At 38.3% G+C, this 22,147-nt stretch overlaps 1 protein-coding gene across 1 annotated transcript in view; it reads right to left on the bottom strand.

Annotated features, from left to right (window-relative positions):
• The window catches only part of KYNU (kynureninase), a 55,385-nt gene that overhangs the window by 5,784 nt on the left and 27,454 nt on the right, over positions 1 to 22,147 (bottom strand). The window contains exons 9-12 of the mRNA XM_050900167.1: positions 20,099 to 20,197; positions 19,253 to 19,326; positions 1,781 to 1,833; positions 189 to 274 (exon numbers count right to left, since the gene is read on the bottom strand). Of these exons, the coding sequence (XP_050756124.1) occupies positions 189 to 274; positions 1,781 to 1,833; positions 19,253 to 19,326; positions 20,099 to 20,197 (312 nt within the window). The remainder of the gene's footprint in view (positions 1 to 188; positions 275 to 1,780; positions 1,834 to 19,252; positions 19,327 to 20,098; positions 20,198 to 22,147) is intronic.

Genomic DNA, 22,147 nt, shown 5'->3' with positions numbered 1-22,147 from the left:
GAGTATATTTATCAAAGGCCTTGGTTTCTCAGGGTTGTGGGGTTATTTTGTTTGTTTTTCATCCCTCCCCCCCCTTTGGTTTTTAACTATTCTGCAAATTTTTTAAGGGAGACAGCAATAATATGCATAAAATTCATTTAACATTTTTATACTCTTAAATTCAGGCTCAAAGTAAAGCAATGACTTACCTCTAAACTAGCTTGCAGAGCACAGACCAGTAAAATTGGGGGATTTGATAACCGAAATCCATTAATTCCTTCACTTAGTTGTAATTCTGGAAAATGAATAACTTATATTAGTATTTTTGATTTCTTCTTTTAATGGATTGGACCTTATCTTGAAGTCCGTCCTCACGCAATAAAATATTTCACTAATGTGGCCTGTAGGAATCGGTCATTAAAAGGAAATAGTAATCTATTCACAGCTAATAATTTTAACTTTGAGAGAAGCCCAATTTTATCCAGCAGAAGACCTCATTAGCAGCTTCATGGAAACTAGAGAACTGCAATTAATTTGTTTAAATGGTGTGTGTTAAAACCACCTTTACACTTGAATCTCTTTTAACACTGGCACAAACCAGAGAAATTCCAAGTTAGCAGAGGCACGCTCGTGCTGAGCCATGGTGCACGAGCAGGGAATCATGTTCCTTAACTTTATTAAACCGACGAGACACATGGGAGACTGCATATGCAGCTAAGTGTAGCTTCAGGCCACGGAGAGAAGTTGCATAGACTTCAGGCTGTGAAATTTCACAAAATCTATTTAATAAATCTATAAAGCCTCGCTGTAAGTTCTGTGTCACCATTTATATTTCATGCTCCAGCACCAGAGCAAGAGGATGCTGCGGAGGAAATGCTTTTCATGCACAGCAGACTGGTTAATTTTACAATGATCATTGCCCAACTTCTCCCCTATAAACTGCCCATGGAAATGAGTAAACAACGTTTTTCTTCTTCTAACAGTATTTCAAGGCAATTTGTGTCTCCTGCTGGCTTTCCATAGTGCCACTCTCTTACATTTGGTTAGAAAACAAAGAGCAGACTGAGGCTATTAGAGAGGTGTTCTCCAGCCAAAGTCACATCAATAGGCATTGCCACAGAAAATTAAAAATATATTAAAACCAAAACAAGCAATCAAACCAAAAAGCTCCTTTCTTCTTCTGATCCCTCAGGATATTCTCTCTGCCATACTTTAAAATGGAGCTGAACCGTCTAGCTGTCAGATTTGGAAAGGAGTCTTCATTTCATATTGGGATAATAAACAGCTATTTCAGAGCAGGTTTGGTTTTGTCTTGTAACCCGTCTTTTGCTAGTGCAAGGAATTTGGAGATGCTGAAACATTAGTTGTATTTCGTGATTTATGTCAGGTTGCCTTACCTTTATTTATATAATTTCTCATTAATTCCAGTGGAACTAATCCTAAAGTAAGATATTACCCAAGTGAATGATAGCACATCCTCGTTCCTCAGAGACTTATGAGTTTAATTCACTGAGATACTTTGAAAGTTTCATCTATATTCTATATCTGCGTTTTGAAGGTATTTCAGCAAAATGTCTAGAAGCAGACAGTCAGACCCATATGCCCAGAGACCAAATTTATTCCCACGTTTATTTTGTTAACTCCATTGCGTTACATATTTCGGATGAGTTTAGCTTAATACCTTTAACATAAGTGAGGAAATGCAAAGTTCTATCCTTTCTACTCAAAATACTATAAAATTGAAGCTGGTTATATATAAATAAATCAAATAAGGTATAATTGAAAGTGTAAAAGTACATACTGTTTTCCATGAGGAATCGTGTTTTGAAGTCGTGACCCCACCAGCCAATTAGCCTAAGATTTTGTAAAGAAAGTAAATTAATAGCAATCTTGGTATAATATATTTGAATTTAGATTTGAGAGTTAAGAAACATATAAGCAAGATTAAGAAATATATACATTTCTAATAATACATTGTATTTCTAACAATGACATAAAGATGCAATAAATTCTATAAATAGCTAGCACTAAAAACTTAATATTACTATTTGGGAATTTCTCGTTAACTATTAATGATAAAATGTACCACATCTTTCAATTAACTATTGATTTCTAACAACATCCATTTTGTCTGAATTCATTTCACAAAATGAAAAATAGAACAGAAATATTTCCACTGTTTTGTTCCAAGGCATTAAATTCAACCCCCTCCCCCTCAAACTTAGTTTAATGAATATTGAAAGCTAAAAGGTGTTATAAAATCTGACTTAGTTTCACCAAGAAAAAGAGTTAGTGATGGACAGCAGACAGACAACAGGACCTCAGAAGAAGGATTGTGTGGGCATTGCCTCTTCCTTACTGTGAGACAGCAATGTCAATTCTGAGTATACTTTTCTTCTTCTGAACTGAACTTATTATTCAAAAAATTTTCTTTGAAATAAACCCCAAACCAGTTTAATCCAAAAATCATTTTTTAATATCAACTCCAGAAAAAAAAAAAAGTTAAAGATCAATTACTTTGAAAATCATTTATCCAAGCTTGTACATAAAGATGACACTACATTATTAACTGATATTTGCTGAAATATATGCTCAAGGACATAGCTATAGATAGTTTTCCAAAGCAGCTGGATGCACTGGATCACCTAGTGCCCAAGGCCAAGACTAGATAAAGTCAATATTGCAAAATCAAGGAGTCTCTCTCCATGTCCCTTGGGTTCTCTACTTCTTAACTCAGTACATGGTAATACCGGTGACTAATAATGTCCGTACTACTTGAAATTTCCCATGTATCAATGCTATTACGATATTAGGAAGTCACCACCACAGACTGCTTCCTGACCTTCTAAGGTCTCCAGGACTGGACATATTGGACACCATGTCTTCCAAGGCTTTGCTCAGTTTTCTCTGTGCCAGGTAGCAGAGTTGTTAGGCGTGAAGCCTGGCAAGTGTTCAAAATTTGTAATAGTAAAAAAATCTATAAGTAAAACTCATGGTAGATCAGCCTTCCTGGAAGTAAACAAGGAAAAAGAAAGTCATTGCCCTTCTCTAAAGCAGGAGCACTTCTTTGCAGTATGCTTAAAAGAGCTTAGCTCTGCAGAATTAAGACCACGTTTGAGTTAAAAACTTGTTATATGAATACTGCGCAGTATAAAATAAAGTACTTTGTATTTCTGTATAACAACATAGGTTTTATGTTTACTTCTATGAAAGGCTCTGAGCTGCATCCAAACATAGTGTACACAGAAAAAGCGTGCTTTTTTCTTTATTGCCGCGTGATGTTTTTATTATTCTAAGACCCATGAAAATCAATAGTGCAATATGCATTCATTTCAAATGAGATATTACATTGCCAAAATGAATATACCCCAAATAAAGTATAATGCAGCTTCTGCCCAAGTGACTCCAGTAACTGATGCTTTGAATCATAAAAGATATTCCAGCGATTTAATATGAACTATATAATATATATAGAACATTTTACTATAAACCCTGAATATTGTATGTTACTACAACATCCTACTAATGTCAATGGCACACACATTCCATGAATTCAAAAAGTTTTAAAGAGGAAAAAAAATCCATGGGAAATACAACATTTGGACTATTAGTCTGTAGCAAGAAGAAAACAATACTATGTTTTACTTGGGCCACATCCTAAAGTCAAAGACAAAATAAACACCAACCAGAATATTACCTAGATAGAGCCTGATGAAAAGCACTCTGGTTGCATTTTGAATGCTCAAAACTTGGTAACTCTGATGCTGGCTTAAAACCAGATCTCTGCTGCAGCACCACATTTGCAACTTGGAAACTGAAATTTCAGAACTTTTCCAAAATGACAGAATGAAGGATTTTTTTAAAGACAGTTTTAGCTGTCTTGCCCTTTCCTACCGTAACTTTGACAATTTGCTTTTCCTTTTTTTTTTCTTTTTGGCTGTTCTAGAACTTCAGAAGTGTCACTACAGGATGTGCACTTTGAGGCAGCTCTGGTCCTACACTCTCATTGATCTAATGGTCCATATGGATGTCACATTATTTGACATTTAAGTTGACAGGCTTCAAAGTGTGGAAATTAACAAAATCTTTACAAATTAACAATTTGCTGTTTACAATTTTCTGTGAAAATTTTGAAATGAAGGTTGCCACTGCTGTGCCAAATTTCAACCTGTTATGATGGGAAATAGCTAAGGTGTTAAACCCCAAACATAAGGCTTTATAAATGCTCGCTAAAAATAATAGGCAATAAAACTGCACGTTAAGATACTGCAGTAAAATTTCTTATTAAAGAGTTGTTACTCTGCATGCAGAATGAGTATTTTGAAATGCAGTCACCATTTTGACTATTCCTGCTTCGAAAACAAAGGCACCAAGATCTAAATTGATTTTGAATTCCAAATCATAATCTTTGCAAAATGCATAATATGGAAGGCTCTAAAAAGCCTTATATGATGTGCTTGTGTTTAAAAACACCTTAAACTTGTTAGTAACACGACTCTAGAGTTACATCCTTTTCATTGCAGATAAAACCCATTTTGTGAAGTGTGTTAAAAATCAGTGTGTCTGGGGAGAAAAAGGTCTAATTTTGCAAATGTTCCACTATAAACCTTTGAGAATAATGTTTTACTGGTCAATGCCCTTTACATGTAAATGTATCCAAACTGGGCACTTTTCTTTTAACACAGCACTAATCAAAATGGTTATCATCTCAGCGACGGCCGGCTTGTGGTGTGTGCTCGGATGGCATCCTGCTGCCAGTCCCAGGTACCAGCAGCTTCCCAAAGCTGCTCAGCAGAGGTGCTCCTGGAGCACCTCTACGGCTAACATCTCTCCATCCAGCAGCAAAAACGTACATGAAACCCATTGCAATCATGCCAAAAAGGAGAGTAAATTAGTGCCGAATTAGTTGTGGGTTTTTCTGTGAGGTGTGCGTGTTCTTACAAACCCGCTTCTATAAAAAAATAACTTTTAAAATAGATAACGCGTTGTTCTATTTTATGCCTCAAATAAAACCTGTGACCTCATGGTTTGATAACACTGAGACTTTCCCAGGGAATTCTGCAGCTTTCCAGTCTATGCACAGAACTAGTTTTTAAATGTGCCACATAAAATTTAAAGCAAACTGTTACTAGCTCAATTGCATGAAACAAGTAGGCATATAATGAAATATTGCTGAAAGGTTTTCAAATTCCTTATTTTTACCCCAAAATGTTCTCTTATTTTACAAATCAATGAACAAAGATTTGCTGGGTTGGAAAATGACTCCAGAAAGGAACAGTATCCTCTCATTTAGTCATACTTTCTTTAAGTGCATTTACACCAGGGAACAATCCCTTCAATAAGTATTTTTATTTAGCTCATTTTCCTCCTTCATATCTGTCTGCATTAGACTGAAGTGCTGGTTGTTCATAACTTGAGTCGTCTCGTTTGTAGTTGCATTAATGATGCAAGAGTGCGGGATATAATGATCATGATGTATGTGCAGCGTAAACATCAAAGAAGATCCAGTTAAAGAACACAGAAAAAATACAAAAAAAATTCCTTTGACCTTTGCTTCGAAGTTACAGATGATCATGCTACTCATTTATAATTTACAGCCTGAAGCAACACGGGTCTCATTTCCCTTCTTGGCAAGGAAAAAAAAAAAAAGAAACTCTTGAGTAGTGATACAGAAAACAGGGAAATACTATTAATGTGGCCCAACTTTTACAATCCAGGGCAATGTGCTGGAAGTATCCTGTCATTATATTGTGTGAGAAATAATTTCATGTCCATGAGAAAGCACGCTGAAAAGCTACAACAGGAATGCAGTGTGAAATTAGTAATACTTTATATTACACTTGCCAGCTTCACTGGGCATGGAACAGTTTGTCTTCTCTCTGTTATCAGGTCACAATGTTATCTAGAAATTTCATATTCATTACTTAGATTATATCTATGTTAGGAGCATATACCAGCAAAGCATGCTATGTTTATGAAACCATGGATTAAGTTAAATCATAAATAAGCAGTTTTGGGGCAGACTGTGTCCACAAAGCAGCTGACGTAGCTGCTGGGTGGCAGCTAAGCTCTTCATTCACACATTGCTTTATTTTTGCAAAAAATTCCAGGTGTTGGCAAAGATTTGTTTGAGTTTTCATGCTACTGTTCTAGCTAGGAGTAAGAATCAGCTTTGAGGCGTTAATGAGACATCTCCCTGCTCCCTAAGTTTATTACACAGAACTGAGGCTATGCAGATATTATGCTATGTCTTGAAAGGCAGCCTCGTGCAGGAAAAGGAATGAAAGGGCCAACAATAATCATTAAGTTCAGTTTCTTGCAGTCCTGTATGTCCGTGACACAACTGGCTGGTTGAAGAGCACATCCATTCCCTGTGCTTATGTCGCATGACACCCTTAAGACCTATAACAGACAACCAAGAGGCACAGTGCAGTGTGAAACAAGTTTAGAGAACAGAGGTTAACTGTGTCGCCAATAACATTCTATTAGCAGGAAACGTGTTAAACAAACAACCCATGAGGTCTTAGAAATTAGACTACAAAAGAATACAGAAAGCCTGGAGACTGGAGCCAGCCTGAAGCTAGGAAGAAACTGCATCTGACCTCAGTCACGGCCATTTGACCATGTTCGATCATCGTCCTGCTGCCTAGGAGAACGTGGTGGTACCGCACCACTGGTGCCACATCCAAAGCCCAGCTCTATCCAGCTTTCATGTTTCAAAAGGCAGGTTAAAAAAACCAAAACAAAACACAAAAAAACCCCACCAATTAGTACAGTCAGCTCCCAAAGAGCAAAAATATTCCTTAACATCCATATATGAATCTCCAGCTCAACTGAAAGTTTAATTCCAGATCTTGAGGTACATTGCTCCAGTGCCCTGGGCTCCACATAGCACAAAAAGGACAGAAAAAGTAGCCAGGACTCAGGTCCTGAGCAGGAGCATCTCGTCATGCTGCTGCACTCAGATAAAGGTCAATCTCCAAAGCCAAACTCATATCAACAGTTGTATCACTCCCTCAAAGCCACCTCACTCTCACCCGGGTTTACAAACAGCTCTCCACAAACTCTGAGCACGGACCTGATCCTCAGGCTCAACAGCTGGGGCATAGTCTTTGCATTCTACTCTGCATTAATTTTATTGCAGTTTTCTAATTGCAATTTTTTTATATGCTTTCATTTCATTTTTATTGCATTAATTTTATTGCAAGCACATAAGCATGATTGTGCTTCTGTGGATTCAATGCCAAAATTCAGGATAAATAGCAAGAATGACCCCCCCTCCTCCTCAAGAAAACAGAAAAAACTGCTCATTGCTTTACATAGCATATTTTTGGCTCACTGACTAGAGTTCGAGAAGGAGTTTCAATTTTCTTTGCTGTCACGGACTTGTCTGATCATGGATGAGTCATTTAATCTTTCCATGCCTCAAGCCCTCAACTCTAGAAAGGCTGCTCAGTACTGCCCTAACTCTCTGGTGAGTGGTGAGAATATATTTGTTAAAATGTTTTCACATACTTAGTAATGAGGACCATGTAAGAATGGAGAAAAAGATTTCCTTGGAGTATCTTATACTGGATTTTTTGAAATATGGATAGGGAAAGGGGATTTGGAGGTAATGGCTGATGCCAATGGTTTTTTTCCCTCCTCTCAGCCCTTCCCCAAATTATCCTCTCAGGCTGAAAAGTTGTTTCCAGTGTTAGGTTTCTGTTGAGTTCAGAATTTAATATTTTTCTTGATCCATGTCACCTAACTGGCACTTACATCAAGGGGGGGGGAGAAAAAAAAAATCAATATTTCTATTGCTTAATTCCACATGGTGTTTTACAGCTGTACTGGAACAAAACTGAAGCCCAAATGGATGGACAATGTTATTCCACTGCAACTCCATCCTCTCCGTACTGGGCACCACAGCAAGGTCCTGCTCTGACCCAGGGCTCACCTGCTGACAGCTCGCTGGAAAGGAGAAAAATATTTCAAACCATATTTGATGTGGTGATGAGGGGTCTGTTTAATCAAAACAAAGAATAATTGAAAAGTGACTCCCAGTTTCATCACTGAAATGCAGAATTCAAAGATTTTAACCCTCCTGTGTAGGTGAAATTCTTCATATACTGTGAAGCTGTCAGTTATGGAGTGTACTTCATAGTGTATATATATATGGGCTAGGATTTGCATGGGGGATTAAGGGAGTTAGCAGCTAGCCCCTGTTAGACTCTAGCAATATTTGGAAACCTAACTCTCACTGTCTCCTTCAGAAAACCTTGCCAAGATTGCCAGAAGCTATATTTAAAGCCTTTTTTTTTTTTTTACCTTCTTTATATCTATCTAGATATCCTTTATCCCAAATGGTAAGATTGGACTTCTTTCATTCTTCTTTTCTGTGCAACGTCTGTTGTTAATTTTAGGTAGGATCCGTTGTTAGAATTGGAAAAGCTTTTGAAGCTCAGGTAATTATTAGCCTCAGACTTCTCTAGGTTTGGACTTGCACATACTCTGATGCTTTCCTTACCTTTTTCAACTCATTACAAATGTTTCCTAATTACTAAGCATATGTGACTTGTGAGCAATGCCATACATTATTAATGGACCAGTCTCTTAGAACTCAGTGGAAAAAATCAAAACTGCTTATGAAAAGTTGCTACTGTGAAAGTAGTAACTTTTCATATTTAATATCAATGAGGCTTTACTTTGTCAAAAGACCAAAGTAATATGATTGTATTAGAGGCTAATAGCATGACATTTTTCTTCTGTTAAGTAGCTTGCATTTTCGGTACCATCTAAAGGGAGACAATTTTGCTCCTCTATTTTGAGGCTTGTCTTGGTTAAAAAATAGCTAAATTCACTTTCTGCCTAGCAGCAAGTTTTAACAGCAAAGACCAAAATCCTGAAAAACAGTTTCATAATCTAAACAACGACACTCACTTAACTATGCAACTGCGATGGGCGGAATTAAGAAATTTCTAGATTTGAGTAATCATCCTTTTTCCAAAAGTAGCTGGGCAGCTCTCAGCTCCCTGAGCTTCGCTGTTCTCTGAGGTGGGGAATTTAATGCAACTGTTGCCACAATTAGAGAGACTCCTGGGTGAAAAACCTAAGCTGTTTCGTCAATCAAGTGCAAGGTGATTTACAGCTAATAGGTATTTGAAGATAGAGGGTACACACGCTCTTCTTGAATTGATTTTTTCCTTGTTAGTCTTTTAGACTCAACACAAGTGGGAATACACCAATTTCAACATGTCCCTCCATATTACCCCTCCAGGTCAAAACAAAAGGAGATTGAGTTCACTTTTGTAGCAGGAAACAAGTTGCTGTGATCAGGGCATGTGAAAGAGAAATGGCTGCAATGCTGCGAATCCAATCAGGGCCCCTTGGAGTCGCGCAGAGCTCTCCGCCAAACCTCTAAGGCGCTTGTGATGAAGGATGATAATTTCATTCGCCATGATCAGGCAAAAGAAAGGTATGATCAAGCGACAGACAAAATTGGAGCCTAAATTAAATCCCGGGAAAAGATCTCACAAAAAACAACCCCTCTAAGGCTAATGAAGTTGAATTAAAAACTGTTAAATCAGCTTATGAACAACTATTATCACAAAGTGCTCATGTATCACTTCCACTAGCCAAATATCAGATATATGAAAAGGGGGAATACAGCCAACAGTATGTTAGCACATTTAGTAAGGGGAAATCGAATATTCTGCCTAACACCAGAAATTAAAAATCAAGCAGGGAGCCAATTTACTCACAGAGATATTAATAAAGTTCTCAGCGATTTTTATAAAGTATTGAATAGTTCCCAATTATATTATGGTGATAAAAAAAGCATATTACATTCTTTAAGAATTCAGTATTTTTTTCTAGGCTGTTTCAAATAGATTAAATTAAACAAGAAGCAAAAGCAACAATCCCTCCTAGAGCTACTTTTAAATGTGAATTCTGACTTAAAGGAGACTTGGATAGTTTTGATTACTATGATGCATTTACTGAACTATACAGTCTCCTCAATCCTTTGAATGACTCTTTGAAGGGATGATATCTAGATAGATTTCTAAATAATACATGTATCTGACTGAACTATAATATAAAAATTTTAAGATCTAGGAAGTTGCGCTTCCTCGGGTCTTTGTTGTTTTTGAATACAGTAATCACAATATTAATGCAAGACCTTTATCATACTAGAATCCTTATTAGCTAAAATGTAAGAGTTATCACCTTTGCTCTTTGCCTGAAACAAGAAGCAATCCACATTAGATGAGTTGTTTTGGTTTTTTTTTTTTCTAATGTCAGTGCTGGAGATAATTGAATTCAAAGTTTTAAGCGCCAGCAGAGTTGCCACAGAATCCAGTAGTTGTGTTACAAAACATTTACTAACACTAAGTGATATTCAAGGAGAAAAGAACTCAAACGGAGTTTATTGAGCTGAAGTCTAAGACATGAAATCATTAAGGGAGAACTGAAATGGGCATCTTTCAGAGTTATTTTAAAGAGTCTCTCCTCAAAAAGTTGAAATTTCATCCATCACTAGAGAACATGAGAGAAACGTGACTTAGGGACCTTTCTTTACAGGGCTGTAGTTGCCCTAATTTTCAGTAGCACATAAACTACCAGTACTTTGGGCCCTAACATGTTTGACATGAGGTCCAACACTGGTTTCAGGAGCCCCCAAGCTCTTCTCACTGCAGAAGCAGGTGAGAAGCCATCGGATAAGGATGCTTATATGAGCTTATTCTTGTGTCACAAACTAACTGTATCTGCAACACTGACCACCAACACGCACTGACCAAGTCTCTCTGTACTTGCTTACAATGGGGTGCTAGAAAGTCAAGTCAGAAAACTGTCAATGAAAAGAGAGGGATGTTGAAAAACTAGATTAGGTTAGGAAATTATTAGATTTTTGCCTAATAAACTGTACACAGCTAAAGAAATTAATAAATAATTCTTCACTTTGAGGAGTTGTTTTTCATGCCATGGGACAGAAAGAACGTACAAGTTTCCTAAAATCAGTTGCACTGGTGTGATTAGGTCCCTGATTTGATGCCATGACGACTGAGAAACTAGGAGAAGGAAGGGGAAGAGAGAAGGTTACAGTGTCCCTCCCAGCATCTCACTGGAAACTGCTCTTCAGACACTTGAGCGAGCACTATATTGCTGTAGCTGCCCTCTAGTTTCCACACAGCAGAAGGCAGCAAGAGGCAACTGCCAGCAAGCACTGCCAACAACTTCAATGACAAATGAGGAGTAGTGACTGTGATAGTAAGAATTTCCCTTCAGCAACAAACAGCTGTGAAAATAAATATTTCACAAATGGAAAGTGAGAGGAAGGATGGCTTAAAGAAAGTGGGCAAGAAGAAACAATATATGTCATGAAGGTCTCTAAGAAGCTCCTGACTCAAAGATGTGTGGAGATGGGCAAGAAGTAAAGGACAGCAGGCTGTAGACTTGCTTTGCTGGACTTACCAATAAAGGAGCTGGCATGGGGGCAAAAGAAATGATCTAGCTAGCCCACAACAGTGGTGAAGATAAAATGGATTTGATTATCCATCCTTGAGCCCAAGGAAAAAGAAAAATATGAAGATGCATGCCCTGGTGAGACCATCTTCTCTTGGCTGAGCGCTGGAGAGATGAAGGTTCAGTCAGGAGAAAGAGGGGGTATGAGGACCAGAAACCCCAGGAACAAGTGGAAACAAATAAGCAGAAGTGATAAACCAAGCAAAAAAGAAACCCCACACACAATCCCCCCATGCACACACAGAAAATACCAACTTTGCAAGAAATAAAGAGGCTGAACTATTTCCTTAACCCGGGCAACGACCTTCCAATTACCTTTAAAAATGCTTATGGTTTGAATCAGGTACCGGCTGTGATATGAATCACAATATGAGCTGTATGCATGATCCCAGAGCTGCGGCTAAAGCCAGAGAGGTATTCAGCCAGGACAGGGACCTGAATAGCTCTGGGAGACATGCAGTGCAGGAGACCCCATCTGAACCCGTAACTGACAATTACAGGAATATACTCCAGGGGACATAAATGGAAAAAAAAAAAGGTAACTGTATTAATGGCACAAAAGCATAATGGCTATTGCTCATACTTTCAGCTTAGAGCAATTTCGAGGCATACCATGATCTCAAAGCACATTCAGGAAGGAAAAATTAGAAACAATTCCCCACTGTGGGCTAATGAACTAATACAAAAGCATGAGCAAATCTCATTTTTAAAGGACATGTATAGACTACAGCTTTGAGAATCTTAGGAGGAAAGCTTCAGAGAAAGTACCAACAGTGGGAATCTGAAGTAGAAAAAGTGAAAAATTATCAAATACTGCAAGTGAATCAACAGCTAGTAGGAAATCCCAAATGCAAAATTGCATTAGTTCCAGCACATTTCTGCAAAGGTAAGTGAGCTCTTAGTGGAAACGGTAGAAGATTTACTTGACGTTTTTTGTTGAAAATAAACTTTTTCCTCTCTGAGAGAGGAAGGTTCTATGAGGTGGATACAGAAACATACAGATTAAGAGATAAGCATAAAAGGGGAGATAATGTCTCTCTTTGTGACTTATTAAAAAGGCGGGCAAAGAATGTTTTCTTTCGATTTTGTTAGAGGTGTGTGACACCAGCTCGAGCGTTGCATCTCTGGAAGTTCATTCAGCAGGAAGGAAACTAACTCACTGCCTTCCCTTATTGGGAAAAATCAAGACACAGCAAAGTGCTTTCAAAACCACCTGTCTCAGAGTGGAGAACTGAGGCACAAAGAGCAGGCAGCTAACAACACACGTCCTTTGAAGTGGGGGAAAAAAAAAATCACAGCAACCATGCAGACTCTGAGGAGAGCCCCAGGATCTCTTCCTTGCTAGTTAACGGGGATGCAAGAGTTGCCCCCAGGCTACATTCACCTTTCCATCAGGCTAAGCCTGTTGGGTTCCTTTCATGTGTTCAAGCAGTTGTGTCTTACACCATCTGATGAGAAAAGCTAGAGGCGGCAGATGGGAAACAGCATCTGCAAGGAAGGCAGCCACCTCCCTCTCGTTTCCAAGGCTGGGAGTGGGAAAGGGCCATGGCAGAGCAGACTAAGTGGCTCATGTCCCACCAGCATGGTCCAGAAGGAGACATTCATGAGAAATTTGAATCTCCTCAGATCTAACATGTAAACTCACTAATTTAGTGAGTGATTACTGAAGAATGAATACCATTAAAGACCTATTGCAAGAATTTGACCAGCCTCAGTCTTAAAATAAAAATGATTAAAAAAAAAAAAAGCTGTGACAAGCATCATGCTTTAAACAACATTTCTTCATATTGTTGGTGGAATTTTGGACAAAAGAAAGAGTAAGTTGTCGGGCAAAGATTTAAATATGCATAAAATCCCCAAATCTGCCCTCAAGATATCTGCAGCCAAACACACCTATGGTATAAATACTATTTTGGAGAAGATATGACTCATAGAAGCTAAGTGCTTTGTTTACTTGTTTATCTCCACTTATCCCAGCATTCTGATGCCTTGATAACAGGCATGAAAAGCAAGAATCAGTCCAGCACCATGCTTTTTAAAAACACTGCTTTATATATTTGAGAAATTTTACAGGAACCATGTCTCTGTTTTTCTACATGCTCCATTTTAAGGTTTGAGTTTTCAAAACTAAGAGTGTCTAGGTAGCATGGGAGTACACACAGGGAATTAAAACAGCACGTTACTTTCACACTCAGTCCAACTATCCTATAGGTGACGCAGACTTGATATACAGCACATTTACTCGTACATAGTCCCATGAGTTTACAAGGAGGCATACAGCTCCTCTCTCGAACACCTTAAAATCTCACCAGGGCAAAGATGACAAAACATAGGGGAAGACCTTCAGGGAGGAAAGAATAAGAAGATTATTTATAATGAGAAAAGAAGCAAGATTGCTTGAAGATATAACTTAATTACAAGGGAGGATTTGAAGGAAGACAGAGAGAAAATGCTTGACAGAGAACACAGAGACAATCATGGGAGTCACATAAAAGGATGTACAGAGCTGAAGAAAGGAGAATGGGAATAGTTGATGTGAGTGCACATTAACCTCTCTGTTTTTTCCTCCCAGAGACTCACTCCAAAGTTAAAAAATGCTCTTGGATATTTGCCATTCAATTGGTGAATCCGAGAACACACCCCTGCAGGCCCATCATGGGTCTAGATTGGCCTAATAAATCACTTGTCCCAAGACAATGCAATTAAGCCTAATTAGCCGATGCCTTTATTCCTAAACAGTCTCTTCCCAAGGGAGGTTTTAACTTTTGGTTTCTAAATTAGCTCAAGGAGCTGAATTGCTCTGATCTCCTTGGCAAAGAAACAGTTCATTTCTACCTTAGTACAGGATACTTTATGCGCTCGGGGGACACGTGTTGCACTCCACGAATAGTTTATCCATACATTAGTCCACAATTTGAGTCCACTAGGACCAGTGACAAACCCTTCTGGAAACAGCAGCGTGTACACTTCCATCTGTGACCACTGACTTTCCACCTTGCTGCGTTCAGTGCAACTCCCTGAAGTCTCTACGTTGCTTCTCCAGAAGCTTCTCCTTGCCGGGCCAGGGTGCTCTGTTCTGCTAAAACTTTCAGTAGTGCTGAGATACTCAGAGCTGATAGACTCCAAGGGTCAGTGAGAATTGGACCATCTTAGTCTATTATTCCTAGAAGCATTTTAAACAAGAGTAGCTTTAGTTCTTTCCAATACAGTAGATATAAAACTACCTTCCCAATCTTTTTATGACTGTCCTTTGCTCCCAACTCACATTGCTCCAAAGCTACATTATCTTCAGCAGTTTCACAGAAGCTTCAGCGATTTAGGCTGGGGATTATGTGGCTTTAATTCAAAAAGGAATAATGATTGTAGATCAAGAAAATAAGTAAACAAAAACTCAGCTAGAGCTACCAACCTGGGAAGGGGTTGAGCAACCTTTTGCAAAACAAAGTTACTGGGCAGAGAGGGTCTGCACTGGAGCAGAGTGGGGACACAGAGCACCTGGGAAAAATGGGAAGGGGGAGATGTATGGAGCTGGAAGAGTGTATTTTTGTTTATCGCATGCCAGGGTAAAAGTTCACATACCAAAAAGCTGTACAGGTCTCTATAAAGAAGTAGCGGGAAGCCTTTTGTGCTCTGGCATTTTCACTGGAATCAAGACGCCAAAAAGGAAAGTGATCTAGGAGAAAGCGTTGATATCTCACCTCTGTCTATGAAGAAGTTGTCTGAAGATACCTTGTGTTTCTCAAAGCTAGTATGAAATAGTTACCTTTCTGTTTCTTGTTCTTTGATACTTTTTTTTATCCTATAGCAAAGGCTGACACTCTCTTTGGACATCAGCTGCTTCCTGCACATACAGCGTTTCTTCACATCACACAAACTTTTTATTTTTAAACTCTACCTGCTGCTAGTCTGTGCTAAAGTTAAGTCTTGATAAATCCTTTCATTTTAAACACTAGAGTGTGTACAATTTTCATTTAATCCTCTGCCAAGGCTTAGCTATTATTCTCCTGGCTTCTTTACATACATTTATTTCCCTTTCATCTTTTAAAATTGTGCCTTATTTTTTCTTACAAGGATTTGACTAGGACTTTTTTTTCTTCTCATATCTCAGGACTCCGCGAGTTTGTCCCCTCCTGTCCCTTATGACAGCTGACAGCAGAGCTGAACCCTGCACATTTACAGCTGCAGACACTCTGCTGTGAACACCTGACTTCTCCTGTACCTTCTACCCCAGGGGCTCACAAACATTCACATTATGTTATAGCTAACTTGCTTGGTAGATTTTAGTTATCCTTCTTTTTATAACTGGAGAAATTGAGAAACAGGAAGAAAAAAAAAGAAAAAAAAAAAAAAACTAAAACTTTTCTGGAGCCCAAAAAGCTAGTCAAGCAAAATTTCAGTATTAGTAGGTCACCTTAGTGCTTTCTGTGTCTTGCAAACCTCCCCTCTGCAACATAACTGCATTTATGTGAGAACTTGGTGGCACAGGATCAGCCTGCACTGACCAAACAGTTTCGGTAGTGTTTCATAGCTCTGCTCTGTTCAGGTCTTTTTTTATTTGAAACCTTCCCGTAGAGAAATCACTCTAGCACAATTAGCCAAGAATATATTGCATTGTGATATATAGAGCAGGTATTAAAAAAGCTATTCGAGTATTAAAAGACTTCAAAGGAGGTGAGATCATGAGAGAATAGGGATATATTGGATCCATATATGTCAGATTGATTCAGTTTTACTGCTCTAGGAAGAAAGATAGGGGACTAGCAAAGGACTACCCAACATACTTGGGTACGGACGTTAATTAGGATGGTTACAACATGTAACTTTTAGACCCATGGCCCTTGCAGTGAATTAGAGAACTATCCCTAGCTAAGCCAGGGAGTGCAGGACAGTCTTTGCAGTGACACAAAACAAGAAGGGGACATAGGAGTCTGTATTGTCCGTAGCCTCCATCTGCCAGCCATCAGACCTAAGGATCAAACCTTGCTCTTAGGCATAAATCCTTTGCCAAGTTAGTGTATTACCAGCTTTTAAAAATCTTGTGGGAAGCTTGCATATCCATAAAGAAGAGGAGTGGGATTGGTGTTGCCTTTTGTTTGCTGGGATGCGCCATGGTATTACTGAGTAACACCGGTTTTGGGTTGCACAGGTTTGCAGTTAGGCTGCCACAACCTCGGTCTACAGACTCAAAGCAGAAAGCAGTTTTGCCATGGCCCTAGCTCCTGGTGGTAAGGCTATTAAATAAATTGATAACTCTCAAGTTGCATTTTAAAAGAAAGTAGCAGCAAATAAGTGTTTTGCTGTCCAGGGAGCAGGCTCTGGATGGAGCAGCACGATGGGGAGCAGCTGGAGGGGAACCCAGTTTCTGAAATGGGGCATAGCTACAATGCGAGCGCCTATTTGCTTACACTGCTCTTATTAGCAAGCCTCTGGGCATGGATAAAAGCATACTCATGAAATTAAAGGAAGTTAAAACAAAATACCTAAGTGCCTTTGGTGATGGGCAGTAGCTGGGCTTGGGGGTTTAAAATTAAAATTTTGGATTGAGCTGTTTAATTTTCAATAAGTACCCAAGTCCTTTTTGCCCCAGCCTCAGTCAGTAACAGGCAAAGGCACTTGGCAAACGTTCTGGGTCTGCCTCTCTGAATTATGGTCAGAACATACATTTTTATATTAAAATACAATACATTATTTCGATATAAAAATAACTACCTAGTCAATAGCTTGCAGAAAATATGAAGGATGAGACAAATTAAAGAAATCTATATAGGTGGGTAAAGTGACTCGCACAATATTGGCCGTGAGTTAAAGACAATATTTCAGACAGTTTAAATGACAAAAGGATATCAGCTGGATTGGAATTTAATTACCCGCTTATGTGTGGGCTGAGGTGGAAAGAAACAAAAGTGTGTGGTGCTTCTGTTTTTGAATGAAGTTGTCTGGCCACTGGGTGTCATCCTTGATTCAGATGACAGCCAAAGACTTTTGAGATACAACATAAAACCTGCAACTTCCTGAGCAGTTAAATTCCACTCTATTTGATTGTACAACACACAGCAAATTGCTCTGCATTTAAATCAGCTATAAAATTGAATACTTTGACATAGACAAATTCTCCTTTGTCTCACTGCCTTATTTGGAGACCTGAAATGGCTGGTTGATGTGGAAAAGAAAGAAAAGTAATGCAACCGGGGCATATTAACTACAAACAATCTGATGAGTGATTATCAAATCTCAGGAAATATGAAATAACTATGATTAAATAATGCAAAGGGTCTATGCAGGAAATTTGGAATTATATCCTTAATTGGGCCCCAGGCTGAAAAAGCCTATTTCATATAGGCAATTGTATTTAAGACATTCAGCATCCAGATTCAGTACACAAGTTAATGAATATGTATGAAGAAGCTGGTTCAGAAAAAACTAATTTAAGCTCTTACCTACAATATCAAGCTAGTACCCTCACAGAAGTTTCAAAATTTCATCAAGAAGGAAAAAAGACTCAAAGTCCTTGAGATTTTATTCATTCCTTCCGTTGCTGTTCTGTGATTTCTAGCCGGCCCACATTTTTTCACTGCTCAGCATTTTCCCAGCTCCCCACAGCCAGGGCCCAGAGGTTTGGCCATAGGAGCAATGCCTGCACCTGGCTAACGGGGAAGCAGAAAAGAAAAACTTTCCAGAAGTAATATCCAGAGATTCAGAATATTTTGCCAGTGTTCACATGTGAGGATCAAATCAGCTCACAACAGGTCATATGTCATCCTAATGAGTTTTCTGTTATGGGTGACTGAGAAGAACTTATCAGCGTTATTTTGTTATCTCCTGGGAGTCTAGACAGTCTGAAACCAGCACATAGTGCAGCGAAGCTGCTTATTATAATATTATTTCTCTCTGAAATCTGATTTAGTTTGCCTTCTTCATCCTAAAATAAAAGTAAGTGCCAGCAATTTCTCCAAGCATTATAGCCAGAAAGAAATGTTTACATTTGTCTGTGCATTAAAAGTATTAATCCTACTGTTCTTAATATACATACCTCGAATGCAGTCATATAACATTTTAAATAACAGGTATTTTTTTTTTAATGCAGCTAACCTCAGTTGATAGCGCAGCTTTTCATGGATTATACAGTCTTTGAGAACACAGATCTCCATGTAATGCTTCCTAGCTTTACTAGTGGATATAATTTTAATGAAAACATGCCAGTATTAAAGAGCTATTAGACACAGAGTTGAAATTGTCTTTGATTTTGTTCACCAACCAAAGACTTCAATGATGTAAAAAAATCCATTTTTAAAGGAAGATGTTAAATATTCTCTTTACATTAAACAGTCTCATAGGCATGATTTAGGTTACTTGTTTTTAATATTATAAGCATTCTCTTTCATGATTATATTTAGTTTAGAACTGATAGCAGACTCCAAGGAGGAAATGTATTTAAGATGTGAGCATGTACATTAACAATTTCAAAATGTACTAAAATTAACATAAAATAACCCATCTGAGGTAACAAAGTCAGATAACCAAATTGTCTAAACTTGTACGACCCTTTTCATTGATGCAATAAGTCAGTAACAAATATTAGCCCAATGAGGTTTTTTTAAAGCAGGGAATTTCTTCTACATCTATACATACATATATACATAGACATGTGTCCATAGTCTATGACTAGGAATCTATACACTTTCGCACTTTCAGATGTCAACTCCAAGGGAAGATATATTCCTATTTAAACATCACAGCACCTTTTATTTGGGTATAGAAATATACTTACACTGGTTTAATACTCTGGGAATGCTTCTCATGAATGTAGGCACCAGCAAGGCCTCCTGCTCCAGAATTTAAATACTGTAAAGAATAAATCAACATGTACACATCGTGTTCATTATCTGTAAAGTATAGCTTTCCTTCCCTCGCCCCTCTTTGTAAAACAGACCAATTTTAACATTCTAACTGGAGATCCTAGCATTTGTCTCAAAGTGCTGATGCAAGTAAAAGCAGATATATTTTTTCAGATTAGTTCTAAAAATATCTTTCTCGGCTTACATATGATATTTGAAGTCTAACAGACAAAAGGCTAGAAAATTGAAGTATGGCTGAAAGAGTCCCATGTCATAATACATATAGCAAAGTCGTCAAAAAATTCATCTGACTGCATCTGTCGATTCTTAATCTCAAGAGAAGCCAAAGGAACTAAAGATACCTTGTTCTGTGATCTGAAATTATTTAAGTTTAGGCAAGAATATTCTCTTATGTAGGGACCGCTTTAGAAAATCCTATAGCAGCAAGACCTTCTCGGTGTGGGAAATAAGAGAAGAACCTCTGACACTGTGACCACAGAGCAGAGCGTGCTTCAGAGCAGATGTTTAACCACCACTAGCATCCTTCTCACATGCACAAGACCTTGCAGGTCACTGCCACTTATCTTTTGGAACCTCTCATAACAAAGCCACCACTAAAGTCAGTGTCCATCTCCTCGTTGTGGCTGGTTCAAAGATTCAGCCAAGTCTTATGAGTAACTACACAGTTCAGGTGCAGTTCTTATTAATCTGACCTATTTGCTGACCCATCATATAAGTGATATTATGGAAAATAGTCTCAAACAATGAATCTATTTTACCTTGTAGGAGCACCAGCAGGCAAAATCTACTCCCCAGTCATGCAAATGAAGCTCTACATTCCCAACAGCATGAGCCAGGTCAAATCCAACAAAACAACCCTGCAGGAAAGCAATAATTAATATACTACTTATCAAGATAATCCTGACTATAAAATTATTTTGAAAAAAACGTCTTTAGAGCTTTACTTGCTCTCTCTATAGGCATGCTATCGAATCCCATCTGTTTTGAGTTATTACTAGAAACAAGTTTTCTATACCATAGATACATGTAGAAACCATGAATTGTTTTGTGGGCTTGTCTTCAAGGACGCTTGGATATAGTTTAGATTCCTGTGTTTTTTCTCATGCAGTAAAGTGGAATCACTTGAAATAAGTATTCAGAACGAATGCATAATTTCAAACTGTTTTATGGCATGACAAGCTCTAGGCAGAGACAAAATCATAACGTACATAAACGATGCCAGTTATTCATGACCACTTACATTCCACTATATACTTAAAGTCTCCCTGATATTTAAACTATGAAGATCTTGCTCTTTGGGAATCCGAATGGGTGAGATAGCAGCCTATGCAACACATTGATCTTTAAGGACTTTTGTACTTGTCCCTAAAAAGTTACAAAAGCTTTTTGTCATTTCTCTGTGAAAAGTGTTGTATTTGTCATAACCACAATTTGCATAGGGCACTGGGGGGGAAAAAAAAGCATATAAGGACCACATATGTATAGATCAAAAAGTAGCAGTTTTACACACAAAATAACCACTGGATGGCAGCATTTTTAAACTAAAAAGTTCTTTCAAGCTTTGCTTATTTATTTAAGCACAGAGAAATAAAACTGCCTTTTGTGCCTGGACTACAAATGAAATGCTATTTTGCATTTTGCTTTTAAAACACAAACAGCCTGCTTGCAAGCAGCATGGTAGGAATAAGAGCGAGAGCACAAGCTTCAGAAAAATCAACGTCCAATAATAAAACAAAGGATTTTTTTTAAGAATCTCTTGCTGTTTCTTGCACAAAAGGAGCCTTAGCTAAATTATTTAAGCAGTACTTTGGTATATTTAATCTTCTGTATAAACTAGATAACAATTTGAATGAAGCAGCATTTTAAGAAGATGTGACACACTAATTTTAATGGAGGCGTTGGTGAAGTTATCAGCTTGAGAAGTCGCCTCAAAACAATGGGAAGAAAACTCACTGCCATAGCATTTGCATGATCTAAATGCTGGAATCAAAGTTCCAATAAATAGCCTAGCCTTCACACCCTTGGTGGCTTGTCTTCACAGGGACACACGGAAGTGAGTTAAGACTAATCAACTGAAATGACGAAGCTAATGCAGAGAAGCTGAAGCACACCGAATGCCCATGGGAATGCTCTCATTCAGAGACAAAATGGCCTTGGTTCAGAGAAATAAGCTACAGCAAACTAAAGCCAATCTGCTAGTGAACGAGAAGGATTTCATAGGGTTTTAAAGAATTAACTTCAAAACTTCAGCTGACTGGATTTAAACATTTACAGATATCCCTTCATACATACGTCCCACAAACTTTTTTGAAGAACTTCTGTGACAGATTCATTGATTGCAGCGGAAACCAGGAATAACACGCTATGCTGAGAGTCTTGCAGAACGTATGTGTCTGGCAGTACGTTAACAAAATCAAAACAAACAAAAAAATGGTAGCTGCTCATAAAAAAAAGCCTGTAAGAAATTTAATTCTATGGTAAGTCCTGTGTTAAAATCACTTGTCCTTTCCCTGTCAGTAAGTGATAAACTCAATAAAAAAATACGTTCAAGCACAAGATGACAAATTAGGAAAATACAGTAGATGGGAGGCAGGACAAGACTCCTTAGGACACCAGCAGGTTGGATGCCCTTGCAGCCATGGTAGTATAACGAGGCTCCATACATCTATACCTGTAACCTCAACATGCACAAACTTTCTTGGGCACTGACACTGGCTGGAACAGATCAGCTTGCCCCCACACCATGGGCTCGTAGCCCTCAAACAGGACAGTCACTGACATACCACCCATGGGTCATCTTCCTGAAC

The sequence above is a fragment of the Gymnogyps californianus genome, chromosome 7 (genome assembly GCF_018139145.2).
Source record: "Gymnogyps californianus isolate 813 chromosome 7, ASM1813914v2, whole genome shotgun sequence".
In the NCBI taxonomy this organism is placed as follows: domain Eukaryota; kingdom Metazoa; phylum Chordata; class Aves; order Accipitriformes; family Cathartidae; genus Gymnogyps; species Gymnogyps californianus.
This window is presented reverse-complemented; position numbering and strand designations above follow the sequence as displayed.